General features: G+C 40.3%; 1 protein-coding gene across 2 annotated transcripts; it reads left to right on the top strand.

Annotated features, from left to right (window-relative positions):
• The first annotated feature begins 2,025 nt into the window (after window positions 1–2,025).
• pitx3 (paired-like homeodomain 3) lies at window positions 2,026–24,331 on the top strand. Of its 2 annotated transcripts, none has more exons than XM_023963546.2 (4): window positions 2,026–2,289; window positions 7,620–7,737; window positions 11,807–12,012; window positions 22,916–24,331. In XM_023963546.2, the coding sequence occupies exons 2-4, from the start codon at window positions 7,629–7,631 to the stop codon at window positions 23,483–23,485; spliced, it is 885 nt and encodes a 294-aa protein (XP_023819314.1). In that variant the 5' UTR covers window positions 2,026–2,289; window positions 7,620–7,628; the 3' UTR covers window positions 23,486–24,331. The 2 variants fall into 2 exon arrangements, with proteins under 2 accessions (XP_023819314.1, XP_023819313.1); XM_023963545.2 differs by lacking the exon at window positions 2,026–2,289 and adding an exon at window positions 6,043–7,336.
• Window positions 24,332–24,557: the final 226 nt, after the last annotated feature.

Here is a 24,557-nt window from a genome sequence, read left to right on the forward strand (position 1 = left end):
ATCTGATATACAGTAAAGCTGCATTTTTATTGAACTAATGTAATTAAAAAAAGAGGGAAAAGAAAATGTTAATTGTGATTTTTGTCCTTGTTTTTTCTCTCCTGTAAATTCCTTTTAATTGCATTGTGAATACATTTTGCTTCACAGATTAATTTACTGTGCCCGGTAAACCAGAATAAGCCACGATAAATAACAAAGCTCAGGTACAGACGTATTCATCAGGTGATCGGCTCTTAAGAGAACCTGACTCTGCTGTCCTGGAGCGTGACTCCTGTCCAGCTTCACCACAGAGGATGTTTTCCTGTGTTTTGCATTTTGATTTTCCAGAAGCCTGAGAGCTCCACCTTCAGCTGCTTTCCTCTAACCATCTCCATTTTGCACAAATTTAAAAGGACTCACTCTGCTTCCATCTCTGTGCTTTCACAGGGAGAAGTTTAGCTGCTTTGCAATAGTCGCGTGTCCAACAGAAGAGACCGTCCGTCAGTGTTTAGGGTCGCTCATTTCTCCTCTGTCTGATCCAAAACTTAAAAGAAAACAATGATGACAAAATGATGGACAGCAATAAAGTTTAGGCTCAAATTCAAAGGTTTTTGTTTGCTAAAGGAACATGACCCCTTTTGTAACAATAACCGGCTTTCCACTTCTGTTTGCTCTGCTGCTGGACAGCATAACTAACTAAATAAATTTGCAGAAAGGATTTTAACCGTGTGTTTTCCACCATCAACGCTGTTTTGAGCTGTAGCTTTCAATCATCTTTATGAAATGCAACCGCTTTTAGTTTTTTCAGCAGCAGCAGCAACATGTAACCGCAATTTCACAAGCCAGAGTGAGGATGGCACTTTGATTTTCTGGATCTGACTTCAGAGAGAATTTTCAGATGCAAAAAAATAAATAAAGACCAATCGACAATGTGAGTCTCAAACTGAGGGCGACAGGGCTGGTCCTCTCTGCAGGGGAGTCATCTTAGAGTGCACGCTTTGTTCATAAGACGACAAGCTTAAAGTCTGGTTTTTCTGTTTAATAAATGTTTAAAAAAAGGTCATGTGTTTTCACACTGTTTGTTTCATGTACCAAAACCCCCCTGGATGATGTAGGGATGATGCATTGTGTAGTCCTCCATGTTCCTCCTGGTTGCACTGGACCTTCAGATTTAATCACTAGTTTGTTTCTGCTAAAAGAAACTTGATCTTTGGGACTGGAACTCATGTCACATTAGCTAATTGAGGGGCATCCAGGTGCTTTTATACGTGATTTTGTTTGTTACTCACTGATCCAAACATGAAAAACTACATAAACTGCTTCTGGGGTCTATTTTATTAAAAGTTTTCAGCTAAAGTAAAAATAGATAAATGTTGTGTAATCTTTTTAACAGAGGAGGCAATCGTTAATGAAAATTCATTAAAAGTGTTAAGAAGCAAATCGCTTTTATAAAGAAAAGTTCCGGATTTTTTATTTTGGGACCAAGATTGTTTTGGTTATCTTAGATTCCAGGGAATGCATACATTTAATACATTCAGAAATGAGTGTATCAAATATGATATGAGTGATTATGTAGGCTTAAGGTAGAAAACTAAAACAGTTTGCTGCAGTTGTGTAAATTTAGCAGTTAATTCATGTTTTGAGGTAATCGTTTGGGGCTGTCAGGTTACTTAATGAGACACGCTGCTTGTGTTGTTTCAATATTTTTAGTTGTAGTTTTTTCCTGCTAATCTGCAGCAAACGTGTGTTTTTGATCCCACTACTCCTCGGTCTTATTTCACAAATGGCACAAAGAGAGAACAGCTTTTGGGTGTTTTACAAAAAATGCAAAAGAATCAAAGCCTCACATTAAGATGTTTTGTTCCAATTCTCCAAAGTGGGATTTTAATGCTATTAACAGAGAGCTTCAACCTGAAAACATGTGATAGAAAAATGAGGGTTTAGCTGCGCCTGAGTGTGGGCGTGCGTGTGTGTTTGGAAGAGAGAAAGGCCGCCCCTCCCACAGTGGACCTGTCATAATATTTAGCATGACGCCCACCCCTCCACCCCCCATCCCGCCCGCCCTCCCTCCACTCCGCGTGGGGATCAAGCCTCACTCTTTCGCAGTCTTCATGTCTGACGGCACAGAGTAAAGAGGAAGAGGAGGACGAAGGAAAGGAAGAAGAAAGCGCACGCATTTTTCTGACTCTTTACGCTTCCGGGAACTTTCCTTCATGTCACCAGTAAACCTGCGGCCAGGACAGCCGTCAGCGCGCAGCAGCACAGCTCCCTGCTTTTCCACGGATTAATTTAACCAGACTGGGATTCCATGTAAGTGCACGTGCGCCCGCTCCCTTCCACTCTCTGTCCCCTCTGTTTGGTCAGCCTGTATCTAAATGTCCATCAGGAAACGGGTCCTGATCAGCCGCGTGCGTAAACGTCGAAAACATAACCGAGATGGAAAACAGAAGCACAGGTTTTGATTGGCAATTTTCTTGTGTCCTCGTGGGCAAAGTAGCATCACGGTGTGTTGGTTAACACTTTATGAGGTTTAAGGAACAAACAGAAGACGCGCGTAATGTGCGTAAAATCCAGCTCCACGTTGTGCCACTGTGATTTGACCCACTCGTGTGAGCGCTGCTCCTGTCCTCTGCGGGCCAGCCGGCTAAACGCCCGTGAGGCCTGTTTTCTCCCGATGAGAGCTTTAATATATGTGCTGCAGCACGAAAAGGTGAAATGACGGATCTAAATCAAAATAAATGTGCACGTTAGAAGAAAAGACATGTAAAGAGGATTTACAGGTTAGGAACAGATAATACAAATTTTTGGTAGGTGGCTGATCACAGCACAGAAGGATGGACCCACATAATTAATACGATTAAATAAAATTTAAAAAATAAAGAGAAGGGTAAACAATGGAAAACGAATGAGGGCACAGCTGTGTAATGGCAGAAGTATTTTAGAATAATTGTTTTTCACTCCTTAATATAAAATATGACAACTAGGCTAAATTGAGACAAAATTTAAAAAGTTGAATATATATATATATATATATATATATATATATATATATATATATATATATATATATATATATATATATATATATATATAAATAGTATGTTTTAATATGCTTTAATTACCTAAAAAGATTCTTATATTCCAGCCAAGCAAAAATACCAACCAGACGGAAAAAAGAAAGAAAAAACAGGTAGTCAAGGCCTTAGCGTTTATAGCAGAAAGCGAGATAATAATAATAATAATTATAAAAATAATAATAATAATAATAATAATTATTATTATAAGAGTAATAATAATAATAATAATAAAGAGAATCCTCAAAAATGAGAGTTGTTTTGGGTTTTCACTCCGTGTTTTTCCAGCAGGTTTTTCATGGTTTATTAAGGTTTTTATGGTTTCATGAAGACTTTTTTTTTTATTCAAACATTTGTATATTTTATATATATGTTTTTCCTAAATAAAGCGTTTGGATCCAATAATAGAATAGAGACATTGTCGATTTAAAGGCAAAAGGATTTTATTAACGTTATGGTGTTTAAAAGGACCTCGTGACCCTCAAAGGGATAAAGCAGGTTAAGAAAATTGATGTTTAGAATTTGAGAGTGATTTTCTTGGAGTCATCAGCATGTTCTCTCCTGCAGGCCCTCAGCTTGTTCCTCTTTTGCATGCATCCTCAAGCCCGGACACATGGAAAGGACAGATTTGTTTAATCCAGGTTCACGTTTGCCCTCCGGGTGTAAATGTAAATATGCCTTTTACCGGTCTTCAGCGGCCGGGTGCAGTGGGGGGGGGGGGCATCTGTTACTGAGAGGCCGCATGACGGGCCACTGCGATGCAAATGGATTTCTGTTTGCGGACATCCCAAAGCTCTGGACACCTTGATGTTGGTTGTTTCCCTAAAGTTTTCGAACCATTACGCAAAAAACGTCCCAATGGACAAAACAAAAGCACAAGCAGCACAGAGCATCTGTGGCTGAGCTGGAGCTCGCTCCGAGCTCCTAAAGTTGTTGAACACTCAGAGACCGAGTCAGATCAGAGAAATTTCATTTGATCCGTCCTAATAAACGGCGGAGGTGTGAAAGCTCCGTGTTAATCACTGCTGAGGGCTCCTGTCTGCGCGAGCAGCCAATTATTTCCCGGTGATTCTGCTGCAGGACCGCCGCGGCCTCCGCCGCCCCAATCATATGCAAATGGCTGTTATAGCAGGGCACAAATTAACATCTACAAACATTGGACTGAAATTCCATCTGCCGCCTCTTCGAGGAGGCCCTTAATAAGTTCTCAGACAGCAAAGTGACACACATCTTAATCAACTCTTAATCCCGGGAATTAATTCTCAGCGCGTTTATGAATAATTCCAGGGTAATGCGTGGCGCTCGCGCCGCCAGATGGATCCCGAAAAATGAGAGGATTTCTACCTTCCCCGCCATTATCTTTATTATCACACCAGATATGTATTTAAATGAGATTTTGCAATCCCGAGCCTCTCTTTGAGCAGCTCTTTTCCCTGCCATGAGCCTCAGCAGAAGTGGGCTCGCGCTCACATCCCAACAGCATGTCAGGGCGTCTTCAGGCAGTACCCCGGGAAATATCCTTGACCCCTGTGAACTCAAGAGTGACGAAGGCTTACAAATCGCAGCATTTTAGATCTGCCTCTTCGCGCGCAAAGGAGAGCCACGGGGCCGAGGCGGGGATCCAAGGAGGAGGACGCAGCTGCACGCAGCACCTTGTTGCGAACCAAATGACTGGACTTGCATCAGGCGCTCCCCCCTTTGCCAAACCGCGCGCTGACACTAAAGGCCGTCTGTCCGTTCGTCCGTCCATTCATCAACACCGAGGATAGACTAGAGTCCCGGGTACCGGGTCATATTTCTGAGGAGAGCGCCGCGCCGCGCTGATACTTGACCCGCAGCCACAGAGAGGCAGCTGTTGCTCCGGCGGACTCCACTAAAGAGCTGGGGCCGCTTCTAAACGCGCGCGCAAAGGGCTCAGCGAAGGTAAACAAGCGCGAGACGAGCCGTGAACATAAAGGATGCCTGCGTGATGAGGTCATACTTCACAGACCCAAATGGAAAGGAAACCTGTCTCTGAAGAGGCACATCATGACTGCAGTTCATAAACATGAAAGTTGAGACAGTTTCAAATGAAGATGGAGAACTTCGCTATGAATAATACGCACGACACGAATTCCAAAACCAGATCGGGTACCAAAGAAAAGATAGGGGGGAAATGAAATATGTTTTGTTATGAAAAGGAGGAAAACTGATCTGTCTGACCCACGAGTCAACTTTCACCCAAAAATCCCTATCAGAGGCTGATTAATCCAAAACTACGACGCGGAGGCCGCGCGCTTACCGAGGTAATCTCTCCACTGGGAGACATGACCTTATCCTCAGTCTCGCATCTTTCTTCCCATGGACGCAGCCGTAGCCCGCGGCTGACAGCAAAAGACCGCTTTTCCTGTTTGCTGAGCCGTTTTGAAATGCAGCGATCTTTCATTCTCACGGAAGCGCAACTGGAAACAGATGCACAGTGGGACTGGAAGCGTCCACGTATTTGATGGGAGAACATCTCAACTCATGATGCATCACTTAATTCAGCGGGAATCAGGTGCTAAGCCTTTTCTTAAGGACCATGCCAATCAGTTGTTGATAAAACTTAGAGGTTTGAAAAGCCACCTGTTTCAGGTTCTGTCTGGACTTCTTCCAAAGCAACAAAGAAAGGCTTTGGGGAGCACAAAGCAACATCAATCCACAACCTTTTATCTTGAACGATTGCGAACTGAAGGTGGCTGTAACTATCAAGTGTAAAATAAAATTAGGCTTTCTTTCTGTTGTGTTTGCAGGAGACAGCCTCTGCACTTGTCCTCACATGAAGGATTAAAAAGCCGTTTAAAAAGCCAGTTAGGAAGCAGTGGAAACCACAGTGCCCTTGCACTGACTTGGAGGAAAAAAGCGCGCACTAGACACACAAACCAATTGTTCTTTTCATGAAACTTCAGCTTTCAACATGCCAGATTTCCAAAGCTGGCTCAAGCTAATTCGTTAGGAAACTTACCTGTGCCCTTTAGCAATAACTGGCTGATCTGACAAAAGACTAATTTCTGACTGTAAGAAAGCCAGAGAGTGGATTTTCTTAATAGTGTTGCTATCATTTCTCTTCCTAAAGCTTCAGAGATGATTTCCACTATTTTACTCTTTTCCATTTGCTCTCTAAGTGAAGATGCGCAAACGTCTGAGAACATTTGATCACGTTCATTGTCGGTTCACCCAAAAATCACGTTTTGAAAGCATTGTGTGCACTCACAGAATTTTTTTTTATTTTTTTTTGTCTTGTTGGGGTAGAAAGGGTTAAGAAAAAAATCCCTTTCATATGTTTGATGTAATTAAATCAAAGTTTCTTTTAAATACCTGCTGGTCTAAGCATCCTTGCTTTACCGATGATGGTAATGACCACTTGACAAAAACTTGAGTAAAAGCTGAGAGGAGCACCGCAATCAGTGGAAACACCAGTGAAAGCTTAAGAATCAGAGATACGAGGAACTGGAAACTCTGCAGGTGCAGTTTGAGCATCAATAAAGCGATTTATTCAAACTTATACTCCTTTTAACAACAAATAATAATAATGTCATCTCTTCTTCAGACTTAAAAAGATTTTGTTTTATTAATTCGAAAAGAATATCAACAAAACGAATCAAACGTGTCATGAAATGAGCAGCCCACGTTTTCCTCCTTTATTTTTTTACCTCATAATTACTCAATTTAATCTCAGAGCGCGCAGAGACTGAATCCAACTCCTAAAAACAGATGCTAAGAATAAAAACACGTGAGTGACCCTGAATGTGGCTCTTAAATATGCAAACCGGCCTGAACTTCCTCACCGTCCGTGGAGGAGGCGCGTGGAGGAGTCAGAGTGGGACAGCATGCGTGGAAAACACAAATCATCCCAAAGCTGGGCAGATCAGGGAGGCCTTCATCACTCTGTCCGCTGCACCCAAAATAGAGTCAATTGATGAGAGCGCTTGTTTTTGCTGCTGATGTCAGCCTCCTATTAAAAGGAGAGGGTCAGAACCGCCGCGGCGCACGGGGACAACACAAAAACCAGAGCGCGCGCGCACTTCACACATGACGACACAAGCCCTCATCAGACGGAGGCCGTGGTGATGGAGACTCTTTCCACGGGTCAAGAGAGGAATTAGTTCCGAGGCTCTGGAGGAAAAGCTGGACAAATGAAGACGCCAGCTGACCATTACAAGAAAATACTGGATTTTATTTTACATTTTTCCGGCACAGAAAAACATTTTAGGCAGACAAACTTCTGCAGTCGTAGATTTTCTTTTTCCGGAGATTCTCTCAAGGTTTGAAATACAATGGTATTTGTAACAACTGCAAATATTTGTGTTTTGTGCGTTTGTGATGTTTTGCAGATCACGCACAAAGCTTAAACTTCGGAGAAAACACGTCCAGACAAGCAGAAGGGTTTTAGTAAAAACAAAAAAGAGAGACATAAAACCAAAGTAGTACATATTTATTACAATGAATTCAATCTTCCAATCTTTTAGCTCCACATCATCAGACATGATAGACCGCATCAGGGATTGAGGTGCTAACGCGCGCCGGCCTGTCTGTCTCCTTCCGTAGAACCCGCTCATGGACTTCAACCTGCTGACGGACTCCGGGACCCGCAGTCCGGCGCTGTCACTGTCCGACGCTGGAACGCCGCAACACGACGCGGGATGCAAAGGCCAGGACAACAGCGGTCAGTGTCCCCGCACAGCGCGCTCCCTCTCCTGCGCAAGCGCGCGTATTTGGAGAGTCTCCCACACTCGCTTTGCATCCGTTCTTGTTCAATTATTAAAACGCACGGATCCATGTCAATAGTTGAGAATGATGATAATATATAAAAAAATATTTTCTTTTCTTTTATTTTTTGCTGAATATTCAATCAACTGTAACTGAGAGGTGTCTTTTTTTTGCGCCCGCGCGCGGGTCTGGCGCAGCAGCTCCAACCAAATGCGCCTCAGTCCGACTTTGAATATGGAAAAGCGCCTGGAGTGAGTGAGTTCGAGTGCGACGTCTTCAAAGGCAAAGCAAAAAGGCCGCACTGAAAATGATGCGCGAAGCTGTTTTGTTTCAGGACATAAAAAGCGTCACCTGTCCAATTTACAAAAATAAGAAAGTTTCAGAGTTTTTTTAGACCAAAAATATTAAAAATATACCAGATTCCCCTAAATATTATCATTAAGATTATTTATTTTAATTGTTAAGAATTGTCTGGATGGTTGAGGAGCGCACGCGGGCTTCGGCACAGCTGCTGCTTCAGAGCCAAAAGGCATCCATCTTGTTAATCAGGACACCTGTCCTTCATCATGAGCGTGAATTTAGCGGCGTGAAGAACACGTGGCCGCGCTCTGGTCACGTGCCCCGGTCACCTGCGCGGTGGTGAAAGAGGCGCAGACGCGGACTGACGGCTTGTCAGCAGCGATCAGAACCGAGGGGCCTGCCTCCTAAACGCGCGTGGATCTGCTGAAGAGGTGCTGAGTCTTGGCGCGCGGGTGTGGTTCGGTGGGAGTCAATGTGCTTGTGCTCCGTGCGTGTTTATGTGTGTGTAATCCAACCCCAGACTAAACGGCGTGTGGTTAAAAATGCAGCTCTAACAAACTGTCAAACACTAACTATTCTGGGGAGACATGTGGTGTAAAATGCTCTCACGTGCCTTTATACTAAACTCATAATGAAGCTTGTGTTTGAACACATCCTCCTGAAAGACATCTCTATTTTCGCGCAGAAAACAGAAGGCTTTTACTCAGAATCAGATTTATTTAAACATTTGAAATGAACTGGGATTAGGGAGTTAATCACCTTTAAAAATATACAGAATTACTCTAAAAAATATATATATAATTTTTAATTATTTGGTGCATTGATCTTCTGTGAAAGCTATTTGTAAATTTCTGGAAGATTTCAAAATGCAGCTCTTACAATCTTTTTTTTCCGACTGATTTTTTTCAGCACTTTGGAGAAAACACTTAGATTTTTAAACTCGTGTGTAAAAATGTCTTAAAAATAAAACTATAGATGCATTTTCTCTCAGCCGTTGTGACTGTAATGCATGTTTTCATAGCCCTACTCTATATATTTATAGCACTTTGAATGGGTGAAAGAACCGGCCGGTTATTGGGAGGAAGCTGCCTCCCTGTCCTCAGGCTGGGCTTCCGTGAGCCATCACAAAGGAAGAGATTGACCGTGGGAGCAAATGTGTTCAGGTTTCTTTCACTTCTTTAATTTTAGAGATGTCGCTCCTTCACATAATTTGGCAGTTTTCTTGCAGATGTGACTTGATGAAAAGCTCTCTGGAGTGGTTTCTTTTAGTTGGAAGACAGCTGACCCGGAGCAGCTCCGTCCCGTCGGATATCATCATTCAGATTGCTTCTATTGTTGGTCAGCGCGTCGTTCTGAAAGGGGTTGCCCTTTTTTCTGTATTATGTTATAGACTTTGGCTTTAAGTGACAGCTTACCCAGTGTCCGTTTACTGCAGATAACAGCCTCAGCCGGGCCCTTATTGGTTTTGCTGGTGGCCCCGCGGAGCCTCTTTTTAAACCCCACTGATCATTTCGAAGTGCTCCCAGAGAGCTAAGCCCTCGCCAAACAGAGCCCAACCTGCCCCAGTCACAAAAGCCTGATCCTCAGGATTAGCTGGCCAACTAATTTCACTTCTTTCTGTGAGGTCCTCAAATTGCAGGAGTTGGCAGAGGAGCCCAGGAAGACACAACATGGATGTGTGGTCCTGTAAATCCACAGTGCTGGGGGGCAAAACTTAATTATACACGGCTCCTGGATGGGGGGGCAGAATTTGCATCACTTTCTGGTGGCTCAGCATCATCAGACCTTCAGGATGGAGGGCCTCTGTTTGAACAGATGACATTAAGTGGTTACATTGATATGGTGAAAGCGTGTCTGAAAATTGCTGCAGAGGCAGTGTTTCTGCTCCACGAGCTGCTTCATCTCCTTAATTATACACACCAGCCTACTTTTCGGATCCAAGAAAAGTTCCAAAAACTGTTCCTCTCTGGCCGGCGTGTTGCTGACTGGATCAGGAGTGATCACTTAAGGTCCTGCTGACCATTTATGGCATTTGTTATTGATCAGTGGGTGAACAAAAAAAAATGTTTCCAGTGCAACACATCCTCATCATTTACAGTTGGTCTCTCTTGCAAGTAAAACGGTTCATTAACCTGTGTTTGTTCTGTAACAACATGACGATAAAGTCTGTTCTGATGGTCTTTCACTTTTATTTGATCTCTCTTCCCAAGGGTCAGATGATAATTTATCAATAGTGTTTGCACCCACGGGACCATTGAACCAGGAATTATTCTATCAACACATTTATTATCATTTTATTTGAGTTTCTACCTTAAATATATCCTCATTTCAGAGTGGAATAATCCAGAACAACTCTATTTAATAGCTGATTATGATTTGATTTAAACTGACACACAATGAGGATTATATTCCTCCAGAGCTGCGCATGACATCAGACCTGACCCGCTTTAATGTCATCTTAACACTTGCCTTTTCATAATGTCATTTATTACTCCACAGTTGGGGGCTTCAGATTTTCTTTTACCAATTTCCTTGAATTCCTATCTTTCTCTTATGCCTTTTATGCTGATATATATATATATATATATATATATATATATATATATATATATATATATATATATATATATATATATATATATATATATATATATATATATATATGTATATGTATATATATATATATGTATATGTATATATATATGTATATGTATATATATATATATATATGTATATATATATATATATATATATATGTATATATATATATATATATGTATATATATATATATATATATATATATATATATATATATGTATATATATATATATATATGTATATATATATATATATATATATATATATATATATATATATATATATATATATGTATATATATATGTATATATATATATATATATATATATATATGTGTGTGTGTGTATATATATATAATTATTTGACATTTTTTGTCCTTAATTTGTTCAGTGTTAATGTTTTCTTTTTATCTCTCTTTTTAAGACACTTTGCCCCCCTGAAAAAAAAGTAATTCATTCATGAGACAAATGGATTCATTTAACGAAACTGGATTAAAACCATGTAGGAAAACAGTAAATGTAATAAGTAATATGACGGATAAGCTTATGAAAAAATAAGATAATGATGGGTGCTTTTGAAAAAAGATGATTGATATTTTAATCTTTGAACATACAGCAGAAGCTCAGTTTCTTCAAAACACTTTTGTGTGTTTAGAAGGAACTGAGCTTCTAAGTTAGTGGGGACTGTGAGCCTTGAACCCTGACTGTTTTATTTTCAAATAACAACAAACATCAAAAGAAATCCTACTAAATATGGACTATCCGTGTATTCATCCTCCATGATGCTGTGTGGTGGGGCGGAAACCTCCCCAGGTGAGGGGCAGGGAGGTAAAGGCTCATCTGACGTAGATCTGTGACAAACGGATCAGAATTCTACGGGTTCTTCTGCTGTTCAGCTAATATACAAATCCTCACAGCTCAAACTATCCATTTTTTTAAAGTGAAACATTGTTCTTTTGCTTGGAATTCATTTAATTTATCAGTAACTGAAACCTCTTATTAGGATTTTGTAAAAATGCAACATGCAAAGTTCCCCACCCCCCTTAATTCACAGGTTGCTGAAGGTCCCCTCAGTTAGCATCCTGCCGCCGCTCATCCCAAACCTTTTCCTTCTCGTTGCCACCCAGACACAGAGAAGTCCCACCAGAACCAGCTGGACGAGTCCAGCGCTGAAGATGGCTCCCTGAAAAAGAAGCAGCGGCGGCAAAGGACTCACTTCACCAGCCAGCAGCTCCAGGAGCTGGAGGCCACCTTCCAGCGGAACCGCTACCCAGACATGAGCACCAGAGAGGAGATCGCCGTGTGGACCAATCTGACGGAGGCGCGGGTCCGGGTGGGTATTCCAAGGGAGAAGCCCCACCTTTTATTCTTGAACAGCAAAATGTTTGGGAAAAGAAACTGGAAAACAAGAACGTGTTCTGGATGTTTGCATCCATTTTTGGAATTTCATGCATGAGGAAACAAACAAAACAAAAACAAAAAACCACAAATATCTGGTTTTGCAACAAAAAAATAAAACAACAAACAAAATAACAGAAGATAAATTCAGTTTGATAATTGTTTATCAACTATTTATCTATATAATTATTGATCATTGCTATCATTTCTTTGCTTGGCAACATTTTGAATAATAGTTCATTTACAGTGAATCACTCATTTCTACTCAGTAACACACCTTCAGTTAATATTAGTTAAGTTCCCATTTCAGGCTTCGTTAAATTAAGGGATTTTAATTATTATTTCTTTTTTTTAGATATGGTGACTTTTTATTAACTGTCCATGACTCGTTGTTGTTGTTCTGCTTTTATTGTTTTCCACAAATGTTATAGTAACTTACTTTTTATCAAACAGTTATTTCTTTTTGTTGCAGTAAACAGGGTCTATGTCCAACAATTGAAGGAGATTATTGGAATCTGGACACTCAGATTAGTTTTAAACATTTCTTTTGGCAGCTCCGCCTCACTTAAATCTCCCCTAGCAACCATCTCTCCATCACATCCATCAATCAGTTTTCTTCACCGCAAATGTTGCTTTGATCACAACTGTCCTTCGGCTTCTTTTTTTTTTTTAGAGCAGTTTTTATTTTTACATTAGCTCCTTTTTCACTCACACTGACACGAGTCATTTTATTGTTTCTATAGCAAATTCAGAATGGAAATAAAAAATCTTCATCACCCTGCAAAAAACTCAATCTTAGAAAGTGATATCGAGAGAAATTGACTTAATTTCTGTCCTACCCTAACCTTCTTGGTGATTTTCTTTGATTATTTAAAGACAATTTTTCAAATTAGAAGAATTTTGGACTTATTTATTGAGGGCCTGTGTTTGCAGTGTCCCACATCTGCACCAGATTCCCCTAAATGGGCTTATATGCCTGACATAGAGTAAAGCTTCTCTAGCACAGGGTACCAGTGAAAGGTCGTTGCATGTTGGAGCTGAAGATGGTCAGAAGCAAGTGACCTGTATAGTCTCCAGAGGTCAACAGGTCAAACAGGTGGAAAACCTGCAGGTTCTAAATGGACTTTATGATGGTCTTTTTTAGCCAGGGCATGTGGGAGTTCCCCATGACCTCCAGTGAGGGAGGGGGCAGCCAGTGATCCTCTGTGCAGGGTTTATAGGCCTCAGAAGCCCCCTCCTGTCTGTCTCAGTGCAGAGCCAAGTGGAGATGCAGAAAAACTGATGTTGAGAAGAGGTGGTAGTTCAGGAGCAGATTGTTGCTCTGCTGACTGTTCTCAGAAATGTGAAGGCTTGTCATGAAAACATCACTGGTGTATAGGAGCCCTGCTTCTAATCTGTCCTATAATCTATCATCTTCTTTGTTCTAAAGACAAATTTTTTTTTCCTGACATCATGCGTAATCCAGGGCAGGGGGAAAGGGCTGAAACTCAGATCTGCCAACTTCTTAAAGTCCCTCTCTGATTATCTTTTAATCGATTTTCAAATTGTTCCTTGTGGTCTTTTAATTAGGATTATGCCCTTTTGTATTCAAAATCAAAAACCCGTGTCGTTTTCTAGGACATAGTTTCTGGAGAGCAGCAGTAGTTCTCCTCTGAGTTGTGGGCGGGACCTTTGGTGTAGAGCAACCCCACCCCCTTTCCCATTACCCTTACTATTGGTAAATGGCGTATACTTGTATAGCGCCTTTCTTCCTACAAGGACAAAGCGCTTTACAGTCACAGACCCATTCACCCAGTCACACACACATTCACACACACATTCACACACTGATGGCGGCTCCGCTGCCAAACACAGGCGCCTGCCTACCACCAGAGGCAAGGTGGGGTTCAGTGTCTTGCCCAAGGACACTTCAACTCATGGGCGTGCAAGGCGGGAATCGAACCTGCAATCTTATGATCATGGGTCGACCGCCCTACCGCTGCACCACGGCCGCCCCCATATTAACTGAGACGTCTAAGGTTTACACTCTCTCCCGCTAGCTTACAACCTCCAACACCACTAACCTAACATTACGGGTGCAACAAAAACAGCGAGCAAGATCAGAGCTATCCATCTTTACAGTTTAGATCAAGATTCCAGCTCAGACGAGGCAAACAAAGACATACATGGATCTATTTGTCTGTAAGAGGAGGAATGGAGGAAAGGAGAATGGAGCAGAGCAGGGAGACTGTGACCTGCCCAACATATGTTCTATTTCACAAATACCATCCTTTTATGCAGCATTTTTTTGTCTGCTCCTGATTTACCATGATTTCAATAAAGAAATACTAAGAAAGGCAATTTTGAGCTTTTTTTAAATATACTTGTCCTTCATCATCAAAGACAATGCCACAAGAACATGTTCAAAACACCAAAAACAACATTCTCAGCGGAGTGGCTTCTTACCCAGGATGCTGAACGCTGACTTTTATACCATGGTCCAGGTGAATACTCGATTCTGATTGGCTGCTGGGTGTGCATTAAAAAGTGAAATACCACAGGATAACCGCACAGTGAAAAAAGAAGAAAAAAGAACCTAGCTAAAATGTTTTGTATCACTGCGCCGGCTTCTTTAAAACGACCTTTTGCTTCATCATTTGGACAAAAACAAGCGGTAAGAGGTGAACTTTCTCTCTGAACTGATGCTTTATTCAACCCATCAGGATGACCAGCATATATATATGGTGCGGCCCGACGCGGACTATTTGTTATGTGATGCGGCAATCACGTAACAAATCCAAATCGGAAAAAAAAACAAGAATTAGGGTCTAAAAACTGGTTAATATGTTTTGTTTTTGTAAGTGACCATGGTATAAGCGGGTTAATGGCTTTCAAAGTGTGTGTTTTTACTTTTTAACGCACTTGGCGGAAGCAACCGTCCGACGCGAAGCAGAGGACCGTTCAGGCTCCCACGGCATGCATTATAAAGTAATAACGCACACTTCGCGGGCATTAACCCTTACGTAAATCAATGAAGAACAGGCTGATATGCTGTATGTTCTCCTGTGTTTTGGGGGGCTGCAAAGGGAAATGAGGCCTCAGTGAGGGTTAGGGAAGGAGCCCCTGGGGACACAGAGTCTAGCCGAGGCTAGAGGAAGAGCACAGGGGTGCTCGGTGCTTGTATGTGATAAAGGAGGTTGTCTCCTTTTGTTGGACATCTTACATGCAGGTAGAACTTTGTAAATACTGTATTTTTCAGGGTATAAGTTGCTCTGGAGTATAAGATGCAAAAAAATGTACAATAAACAAGAAAATAAATAATTTTTAAGTTGCACTCATGGGAGAAATGTATTGAAAAACATACAGGAAGAAGAACGGAGATTTCCTCTTGAAAGGGAAATCAAGTTATATTGAATAACAAAAGTAGAGAGAATATTTGCCCGCTTCACTACTGAAACTTGATTGTTTAGCTTCATGAAACATAGGAGGAATTGAAAAAGTGTCTAGTATTTTAGCACAACATTTGAAGTTTTTCACATAACGGCATGAAGAACACGCTGACAAGTCGACTTAACTCTCTATTTCACTTCAAATGACTATTTATTTCACTTCGATTCAAATCCGATGCTTCTTCTTCTTCTGCGTAACATTCAGTAGCAAATAGTTATTCACACACCTACAGTGCCCTCTAGTGGTTCTTAAAGAACAAACACACGAGTCCATGTATTTTCAGAAAAATCACATACAGTAAAAGTCACACCCCTGTAAATGATGCAAAAAATCACAACTTATACTGCGAAATATACAGTACTGATTTAAGGTTAACTTTACTATAATTTCTGGCAACTTTTTAAAAAGCAATCCAGGAGGACATGGCTGTATTTAGATGGTAATTGACTTGAGACTCAGAGGAAATGATGCTGATGTGGAGTAAAATGTTAACAGTTAATCTTCATCGCTGCCTCTCATGGACAGCAGTCCATGGAGAGCTGGGTCTGGACATAAATATGAAGCAGTTTTCTTGAAGTAGCAACTGTAAATGCAGTTTTTTAAAATATTCTACCCAAAAGTACTGTATTTTTAAGAAGCTGATTCTAAAAAAACAATTTTTTTTCACCAAATGTTCTGTTGGCTTAGGTGCTAAAGGGGTGTCTGTGTCTCTTTCACTGTGGAATGAGAGCTTGAAAAGGCTTCTGAGAAACTAAAGTTTATGGTCTGACTTTCCAGTTAACAGAAGGACCGGGCTTCATGATGATGTCCTACTGCGTTTGATAACATTGTAAAAAGGTCACTGGACTGTGTGCAAAGATAACCCTTTCGCTCTCATCAAGGTAAACCATGGAGTTTGTGTTTAAGAAAACCTTTATAAAAATAAAAACGCACAACCAAAATCATTCCATAAACAAACAAAGTTGTTTTATTCCCCATCCAGCCTGATGTCACTCTACAAACCTGAATGTCAGAGGTTGACCTATATGGGGCAACGCCCAGCAGTTTAGCCATCATAGCATTATGGAGCAAGGAGGGGGGGGGGCTCACAGGCTGACAGATGACAATGCAATTGCTGGCTTGCCCCACTGGTAATAGATCAAATTAATGTTGGCTGGAAGAAAGGTCACATAGCTTGCACTCTTGGTTGTTATTTTGAAGGGACAGCAGGCTGCACGTTGCTTTGTTTCTAACATCCATCTGTGGTTCTTCTAAATGCAGACAGATCCTGGATCTGCCTCAGACATCTCACTGGTCAGCTGAATTCACAATGATCAAGGCAGAACTTTAGGGAAATCACCTGACAATGCTTCATATGGTCTAGGGCCAGGCTTTGCAATCTGAGGCTCCGGAGCCACATGAGGCTCTTTAACCCTTCTAAAGTGGCTCTCTGGCTGAAGAAAACTAAAATAATAGCAATTTTGAAAGGTAAGGGTTACTGATTTAATCTAACTGAGCTAAGTTTATGAATTCATGGCTGAGGTGTGCCTATAGGTGTTAGATAAACTATGTAAAGGTTTTTACATCAAGACGCCTTGTTTGCTCCACGCTTCCTCTAGAATGCATATGTTTCAAAAACCAAACAAAACTCTGAACTTTTATGTTTATTCACATTATTTTATGACTTCAAAGCACATATTAGCTCATGTGTATAACAATGGCTAGTAGCTGTCCACAGGGGAGTTGCTCAAATGTATAATTTATGTACCGTGTTTTCCGGACTATAAGTCCGACTTTTTTTATAGTTTGGCAAGTGGTGCGACTTATACTCCGCAGCGACTTATATGAGAAATAAATTGAAATAAATACATTGTTAAACCTCCTGTTATGTTCATTTGTGAGGAACAGAGATGATGTTCCTGGGTCAATTTGATGTATGAGGTATGTTAAGTGTTAAGAGTATGTTAAGTGACTCAGAGAATCAGCAAACCTTTTTTTAAAGTAAGATCTTGAAGGCTAAAAACATAATATTCTATTTTCCAATGATTTCTTAGATTCAGAAATGCAATAAAAATGACAACTGTTTCTACAAATACAGGATGAAACCAGAGTATTAGTTGGCCAATGATGCTTCATGAAAGGAATAAATAAATAAGTATGAGAAAGAATTACTGTGAAATTATTAGATAAACAGTCTGCTACGATTGTGTCATATGAGTTTTTGCAAGTTATTATATCTTGCTCTCAGATTTTGTCAAATAAATTTTCCGTCAAAATGCGACTTATAGTCCAGTGCGACTTATCTGTTATTTTTTCTACTTTATAATGCATTTTTGGGCTGGTGCGACTTATACTCCGCAGCGACTTATAGTCTGGAAAATACTTTTTTTTACTGGGTTGTATACCAATGAATTCATTTCTATGTTCTTGACGGCTCATCAAAGTAAACCTAAAGTATACAAGAGAAAATGCGATTTTTGTCTTCCGTTATTTAAAACCTTCCAGTAGGTGCTCTGGGGTGATCCTGTTAGGCACAGGAAGTCTTTTATTTTGAAAGGAAGTCAAATGAGCTTCTGTGAAAAGTAAAAAATAATTTCCCATGTTTAGAAAATTATATCCTCTCTCTATATTTCTGTTTTTATTAATGCCAAAAAAGACATATAATTCATGTACATTATAAAGGTAAGAATGTAATGAATGCAAATAAGAATCTGCAGCTCCGACTACGTTTGGATCTGGAAGAAACAAGCCCAAAAGGGTCTTTTACTGTCAAAGGCTGCAGACTCTCAGTCTAAGGAAAATAATAGTGAACTGTAAAGACCTCTAAGTTAAATCAGTGAAATGCTTTTGGGTGAAATTACCAACAAGCCTTAACATTTGGTGTTTGGAAGAAACCCAACAGATGTATGTGATGCTTTACAGCCCCAACAAAGTGTCAACTCAAATCCAGGGTTAATTCAATTCAAAAGCAAGCACAGTTTGGCACTTTTACATTTGTAGATTAAAAAAAACCATTTTAAATTAATATAGTTTCCTTCAGTGAATGAACATGGTGATGTGACTTAGATTTACCAGACTGATGATTACATTAGAGAGCACTACTTGTGTTGCTGTTAATGGTAGTGAACAGACTGGGAGGGGTGGAAAAAGTGTCTGCTCGTTATTTAACACAAGAAGCCTTTGGATCACACGTTTGACCCAAATGAACACAAATCTTGAATAACTGTCCTGTAGTTTTGAGAACATAGAGATTTAGCATAATGAGGATGAGAAAATCTATCTGATCCGTACTGAAATGTGAACACGTGAGGTGTTTGCAAAAATGTACAAAAGTATCACAGGCCTCGAGGTCCAGTATCCTGCTGATTTTGCCAAGGGTGGTGTGAATGTACTGTAGCTTCAGACTTTATTAGACGTGTTAGCATATTTACAATACCTGTTACTCCTAACCTTGTTTGGAACGTGGTAAAAAAACCAGACTGATACCATTAAAACAAACGTAACTGTGAGTACGGCAACTCCCAAACTTGATAGTGACACATTGACAAAACAGAGTCTAAAGCCGCTTCACGTTAGCTGTCTTAGCATATTCACACTAACACCCAACCTTGTTTGCAGCAGGATACAAAATAAATAAAAAAGAACAATGAACAAAAAATCAAAGTCAGAAACTTGAAGTTTTATTCCTGATTGCAGATGTTGTGCATGTCAAATATTACCGGGTCACAACAACACCATGCAAAGCTCCAATGAAACTCTGCTTTAAATCTTATGCTAAAAGTAGTTCTGGTCAGCCCAAATTTGTCCGTAATCTGGAGCTTTTTCTACGGTGGCCTTGAAGTGTAAATTACACAAACAAATCCCTAGACGTGATAGCATGTTAAAGATCACAAGTACAATTACAAAAACAATACGAATGATAAAAACACATTATATTTCACAAACATAACCAAAATTCCAAAATCCAAAATGTTAGAAAAAAAAACATTTTGCCAAACAACTAGTTTCATTTTGAATCTATTTCTGCCTTTTTATGTTGTTTCTTTCTTTCTGTTCTTCTTTTTTCTATGAGTTGAAATTGCTGATGTGATGTGATATATTTATATTAAAAAAAAAATATATATATATATATACTGTATTTATATACACACACAGTATATATATATATATATATATATATATATATATATACACACACAGTATATATATAAAGAAAATATATATAAACAGTATATATATATATATTTTTTTTTTCTAGCAACTTTATATTTTTTATATATAAAATATAAAATGATATATATATATATATATATATATATAAATAAAATTCAACCCTGATCATTCCAATGAAGTGATTTGTTGGGCCACCGTAGGTTGGCTCCAGATTACGGAAAGATTAGGGCCAACCAGAACTACTTTTGGCATTTTTTACCTTATTGGAGATTCCCCTTCAAGTTAAATGGAGCCAACATGGACCAATGATCTAAAGCAGGATTTCATTGGAGCTTTGCATTGTGTTATTTTTGCCAGAACTGACCCAAATTCGTGGCTGGAGTCACCAGCTTTAGTTTCCTGTTGGAATCTCCCAGACTGAGAAAGCAAAATAAGGATAAGACGAGAGGGAGAGAGAGGATTGCCGGACCAAGTGTCAGAATAATAAACAATATCCAGTATGCAGATGAGCAGCAGGATAGCCTTGACATTCAGGCAGTGTCCCGGCAGAAGAAGCTGCCCCGGGCCATATCAAAGATTGAGTAGCATCTGTCCTTCAGCGTGGGGTTTCCCCTTCTGTCACTAAGCACGATGGAAAACTAAGAGTCATTCACTTCAAACTCCTTTTAATGGTCAACAGCATGTTGTTACTATGATAACAGAGGATCGGGTTTTACACAGCGCGGATGCCAAGAGAGCAGAGAGGCGGCAGAGTGTCAGCGCAAGAAAGGCCTGTAAAGGTTTTAGGATGATTAAAGAGCTGAGACGTCTGATAGCAAATTATTTTAATGCAAAGCAAATACACGAGTGTTAACAGATGACCAAGGGGTTCAAACGAGAGCAGAGTTGTTCCAGAACTTTACCAAAGTAGAACTTGGCACAGCTTCTAGCTCTCTGACTACTCAGTTTAGACTTTCCACTAAAGCTTTAATCCACTTCATAATCACTAAATATAGGAGAGTAAGATGACAAATGTGAAGATTGCCCTTCCCTGACATTTCTTTCATTGGGATCTCACTATTCAAATAAGTGAATGATTAGTTTTAATAAGCCTCGCCTAATATGACTGTTTAATGATTCACTTGAACTTCCTTTCTGGGATCATTATGTCTTTCAAATACTCTGGATACACATACACTCAATATTACTGACATCATTTTAGAGGGCTTAAGACTCAGAAATAGACTTTATTGACTTCAAACAGTTTTTGAAGGAAAAAGTAATTTAAAAATACCTTTTTCGGTTATTCTACTTTTTTCTTCATTCTCAGAAACCAAGTTTGTTCAAAATATGCCTGAGGAGATGTAGACATAGTGCATTGCAGAACAACTGTCTCGTCTTCAGAAAAGAAGATGTTTCCAATCTGAAATTTAAGTGTAACCCTTGTGCTATCTTAGATGACCCCACCCTTACATTCATGTGTTCTCCCTACCATGACAAAGGTGGATAAAGGTGGAAAGATTTCATGTAATCCATGGACACCAGTGAAGATCACAAACCATTGAAGAAAAAAGGTTCAGAGCACTGTCTAGTGGGTCTAGATGACCCAACTCCCAATGGTAAAGTGCTTAGGATAGCACAAGGGTTACAGATGTATTTACAAAACAAAAAAGATCATCTTTAAAGTTTTATTGCAACAATTCTGTCCTCCTCATGGGAGATATTATAGAAAGAATTTCCTTTCTCTTTGCAGGGCAAAAGATGGTCAAAAGTTAAGCAAATAAAGGTCTATAGGAGCAGTTACCAGGGCAACCTGTTAGGTTACAAGTTTGACTGAAGGTTTAAAGACGCATTCCAATTATAATGGTGTTTTTTGCTGTTTTTTACACATTCTTGTAGCATTTTTCTAAAAATAGATGACGTACATAAAAGAAGATTAAAATGGTATTTCTGAGTATTTATTTATTCAAATTGTTTGGAATCAGGGGCAGATGAAGAAATGCACTTTAAAAAAAACTCTCAATTGTGATACAGCAACTGAAATGGGCGGGTCAAAGTCTCCCTGCTCCACTCCATTCTGATCATCCACTGTCAGACAAATAGATCCATAAACGTCTTTGTTTTCCTCTTCTGAGCTGGAATCTGGATTTGTACGACTGGATGGCTCAGATATTACCCACTATTTTTGTTGCAACTCTAATATTAGTTTTTAACCCTTTAAAATCTGAGAAATTGCCAGCGACACCTAAATAACACACACTCTTCGACATATCAATCAACCTAAAATAGCCGATTCTAAGGTGGAGATGAGCCTCTTTTCATATCGACTTTGCACCGACATGCAACACTTTGCTTTTCTCCACATCAAAATCAATCTCCACGTTGATTGCATTATCAATTTACGACTGTACAGTGTTGCATATTAGCACAAGACTACTTTTCTCTGCCTCAGAATCTGCTGGACATTGCATTAACAATTGAAAGCTTAGGGTAGTCAGAATAATGTGAAGACTGGAGCCAAAGCTCTGGTGTTAAAGGGTTAAAATAGATCAGGATTGCTGAGCCACACCTGGGACATGCAGTATGTCAGAGCTAGATTGACTACACCTACTTTGGGGAAAGTCTTGTCAATGTTGGTGAGTTACATTACACATTACACAGATCAGAACCACTAATCCAAGACACAAAACTGTGCTTCAGACCTGTTTTACTCATCATAGATATATTTCTGTTGATTGGTGTTATATTTTACAAGAGATAAAAATTGCATTTTTGGTGTTTTAACATGTTTTTGAGGCATTTTTCTGTAGAGGACAAGAAAATTAAGCTTAAACTTTCATTTCTAAGTATTTCTTTATTTAAATCGTTGTTAATCAGGAGCAGATGAAAGAAATGCGGATAGAAATTACCTTATTTGGGACGTAGAAAACGCGTCGGGCAGGCCTCAAGCTCCCTGTTCCACCCACCTAACTCTGCAACAGAGAGGGGAAGTGGGGGCGGGGTTTCTCAGAGGTGAATTTATAATGAACTCCTGCTGTTCTGCATCAACTATGACCTAGAAAACGACACAGGTTTTTGATTTCGGCTAAAAGCGCTATAATCATAATTAAAAAACCGCTGGGAACGCTTTGACAGTATTTCAATAGATGAGACTTTAACTGATAACCTGTATTCTGTTTTCTTTCTTACTTTTGTCAGGTTTTGATTTTCAGTTCATGTCAAACATGCGTAGAGGCACAAGAGTGGAGACCTAATTTTTTTAAATCTCTTTTGCTTAGGTGTGGTTCAAAAACAGGCGTGCTAAGTGGAGAAAGCGGGAGAGGAACCAGCAAGCAGAGCTTTGTAAAAATGGCTTTGGCGCCCAGTTTAATGGACTCATGCAGCCCTACGATGACATGTACACAGGCTACTCCTACAACAACTGGGCAACCAAGAGCCTGGCGAGCAGCCCACTCTCCACCAAGAGCTTCCCATTCTTTAATTCAATGAATGTAAGCCCCCTGTCAACTCAGCCCATGTTCTCCCCGCCCAGCTCCATCCCCTCCATGAACATGGCCTCCAGCATGGTGCCCTCAGCGGTAGCTGGAGTCCCCGCTGCTGGTCTCAACAACTTGGGGAACCTCAACAACCTCAACAGCCCCACGGCACTCAACTCGGTGGCAGTGACTGCAGCCACGTGCCCCTATGCCACCACTGCCAGCCCCTACATGTACAGAGACACCTGCAACTCCAGCCTTGCCAGCCTGAGGCTCAAAGCAAAACAACACACCAACTTTGCTTATCCGACAGTTCAGAACCCCGTCTCCAATTTAAGTCCCTGCCAGTATGCTGTAGACCGGCCGGTATGAAGAGGCCGCTCTGACTGCCGCCCCCTATCTTACCTACCAGCTTTAAGTCCTCTTCCCTGTTCACCTCCTGATCTCCACCTCCCAGCTGCCAAATGAGCAGTACCGATGGTACATTGTGAGAAGAATCCTCCAAACTCACACGGCTAACACCCACACTCAGACAGAGCGACACTTCTTGAAGGAATCCTCTTTTTGTGAGACTTTGTTGCTGAACTGACCAACCACTACAAAGGATTTCTTGAGATTGGCGCCCATCAGAACTTTCCTTCTCCTGATCGGCAAGAATGAAGAATCCAAGGGAAGGCGGACATCTGCATTGTAACTGGACTGCTCTGGTCCAAAGCATGAACCCCCTCTTTGTTGCAGGAAAAAGAAGCTGTGGTTGTTATGTTAAAAAGAACGGAGGCTGTACATAATAGACTTTTTCTGTTTTGTATGTGACACAAAAATATATGAAGATGTAGTACTTTAAAAATGACAAAAGCATGTTCTTGAACAGCAAAAGACCCCGTGGTTCTATGAGCGCATCATTAGGGAACTTTAAACTTTGTTGTGAATTCCTGAAGGTCACAGGTCAAAGGCCAACTTGGACGGGTGTGAGAAGGGCAGTTCTGGAGGGGAACTCCAGTTTTTTAACACTAAACCAATAGTTCACTTGCATTTATAGCAGAAAAGCAACAGTTGAAAACTCTGAAAAGCCATTGAGTATGTAGATTTGTGTGGTGTTATAAAAAGGAGTCAATGACTGTAAAAAATTTTATGTAAGAGTGCAGTTGTTCTAACAAAAACAATCTTTTTTTTTCCTGGTGTAGCCTGCTTTGTCTCATTAAAGAACCAATTAAAGGACCTGTTTGGAAGCAGTACAGATGGACTTTGACACTGCTGAGAGCAGCACGTCTGAAACGCCCTGGACAATAGCTGAAACACGGTGTTCCCACAACACCGAGTCCTACTCCATGGAACTCGAACCATGGCAACGATGAAAGAGTGTGGGCCGGGAGAGACACAGACGCTCCTGCCGGCAGCTTCCTGATATGTTTGACCTACACTCCGTGTGCTGACCACAGCCTAT

Source organism: Oryzias latipes, chromosome 15, assembly GCF_053564925.1.
Source record: "Oryzias latipes strain Hd-rR chromosome 15, Olatipes_Hd-rR_3.1".
Taxonomy (NCBI): domain Eukaryota; kingdom Metazoa; phylum Chordata; class Actinopteri; order Beloniformes; family Adrianichthyidae; genus Oryzias; species Oryzias latipes.

Bases quoted from the DNA above. Each gene is read 5' to 3' on its own strand.
- pitx3 (XM_023963545.2), top strand. From the start codon at position 7,208: ATGAAGACGCCAGCTGACCATTACAAGAAAATACTGGATTTTATTTTA. The intron at 7,337-7,619 runs GTTTGAAATACA...CTCCTTCCGTAG, and splicing joins TTTCCGGAGATTCTCTCAAG to AACCCGCTCATGGACTTCAA. The intron at 7,738-11,806 runs GTCAGTGTCCCC...GTTGCCACCCAG, and splicing joins CAAAGGCCAGGACAACAGCG to ACACAGAGAAGTCCCACCAG.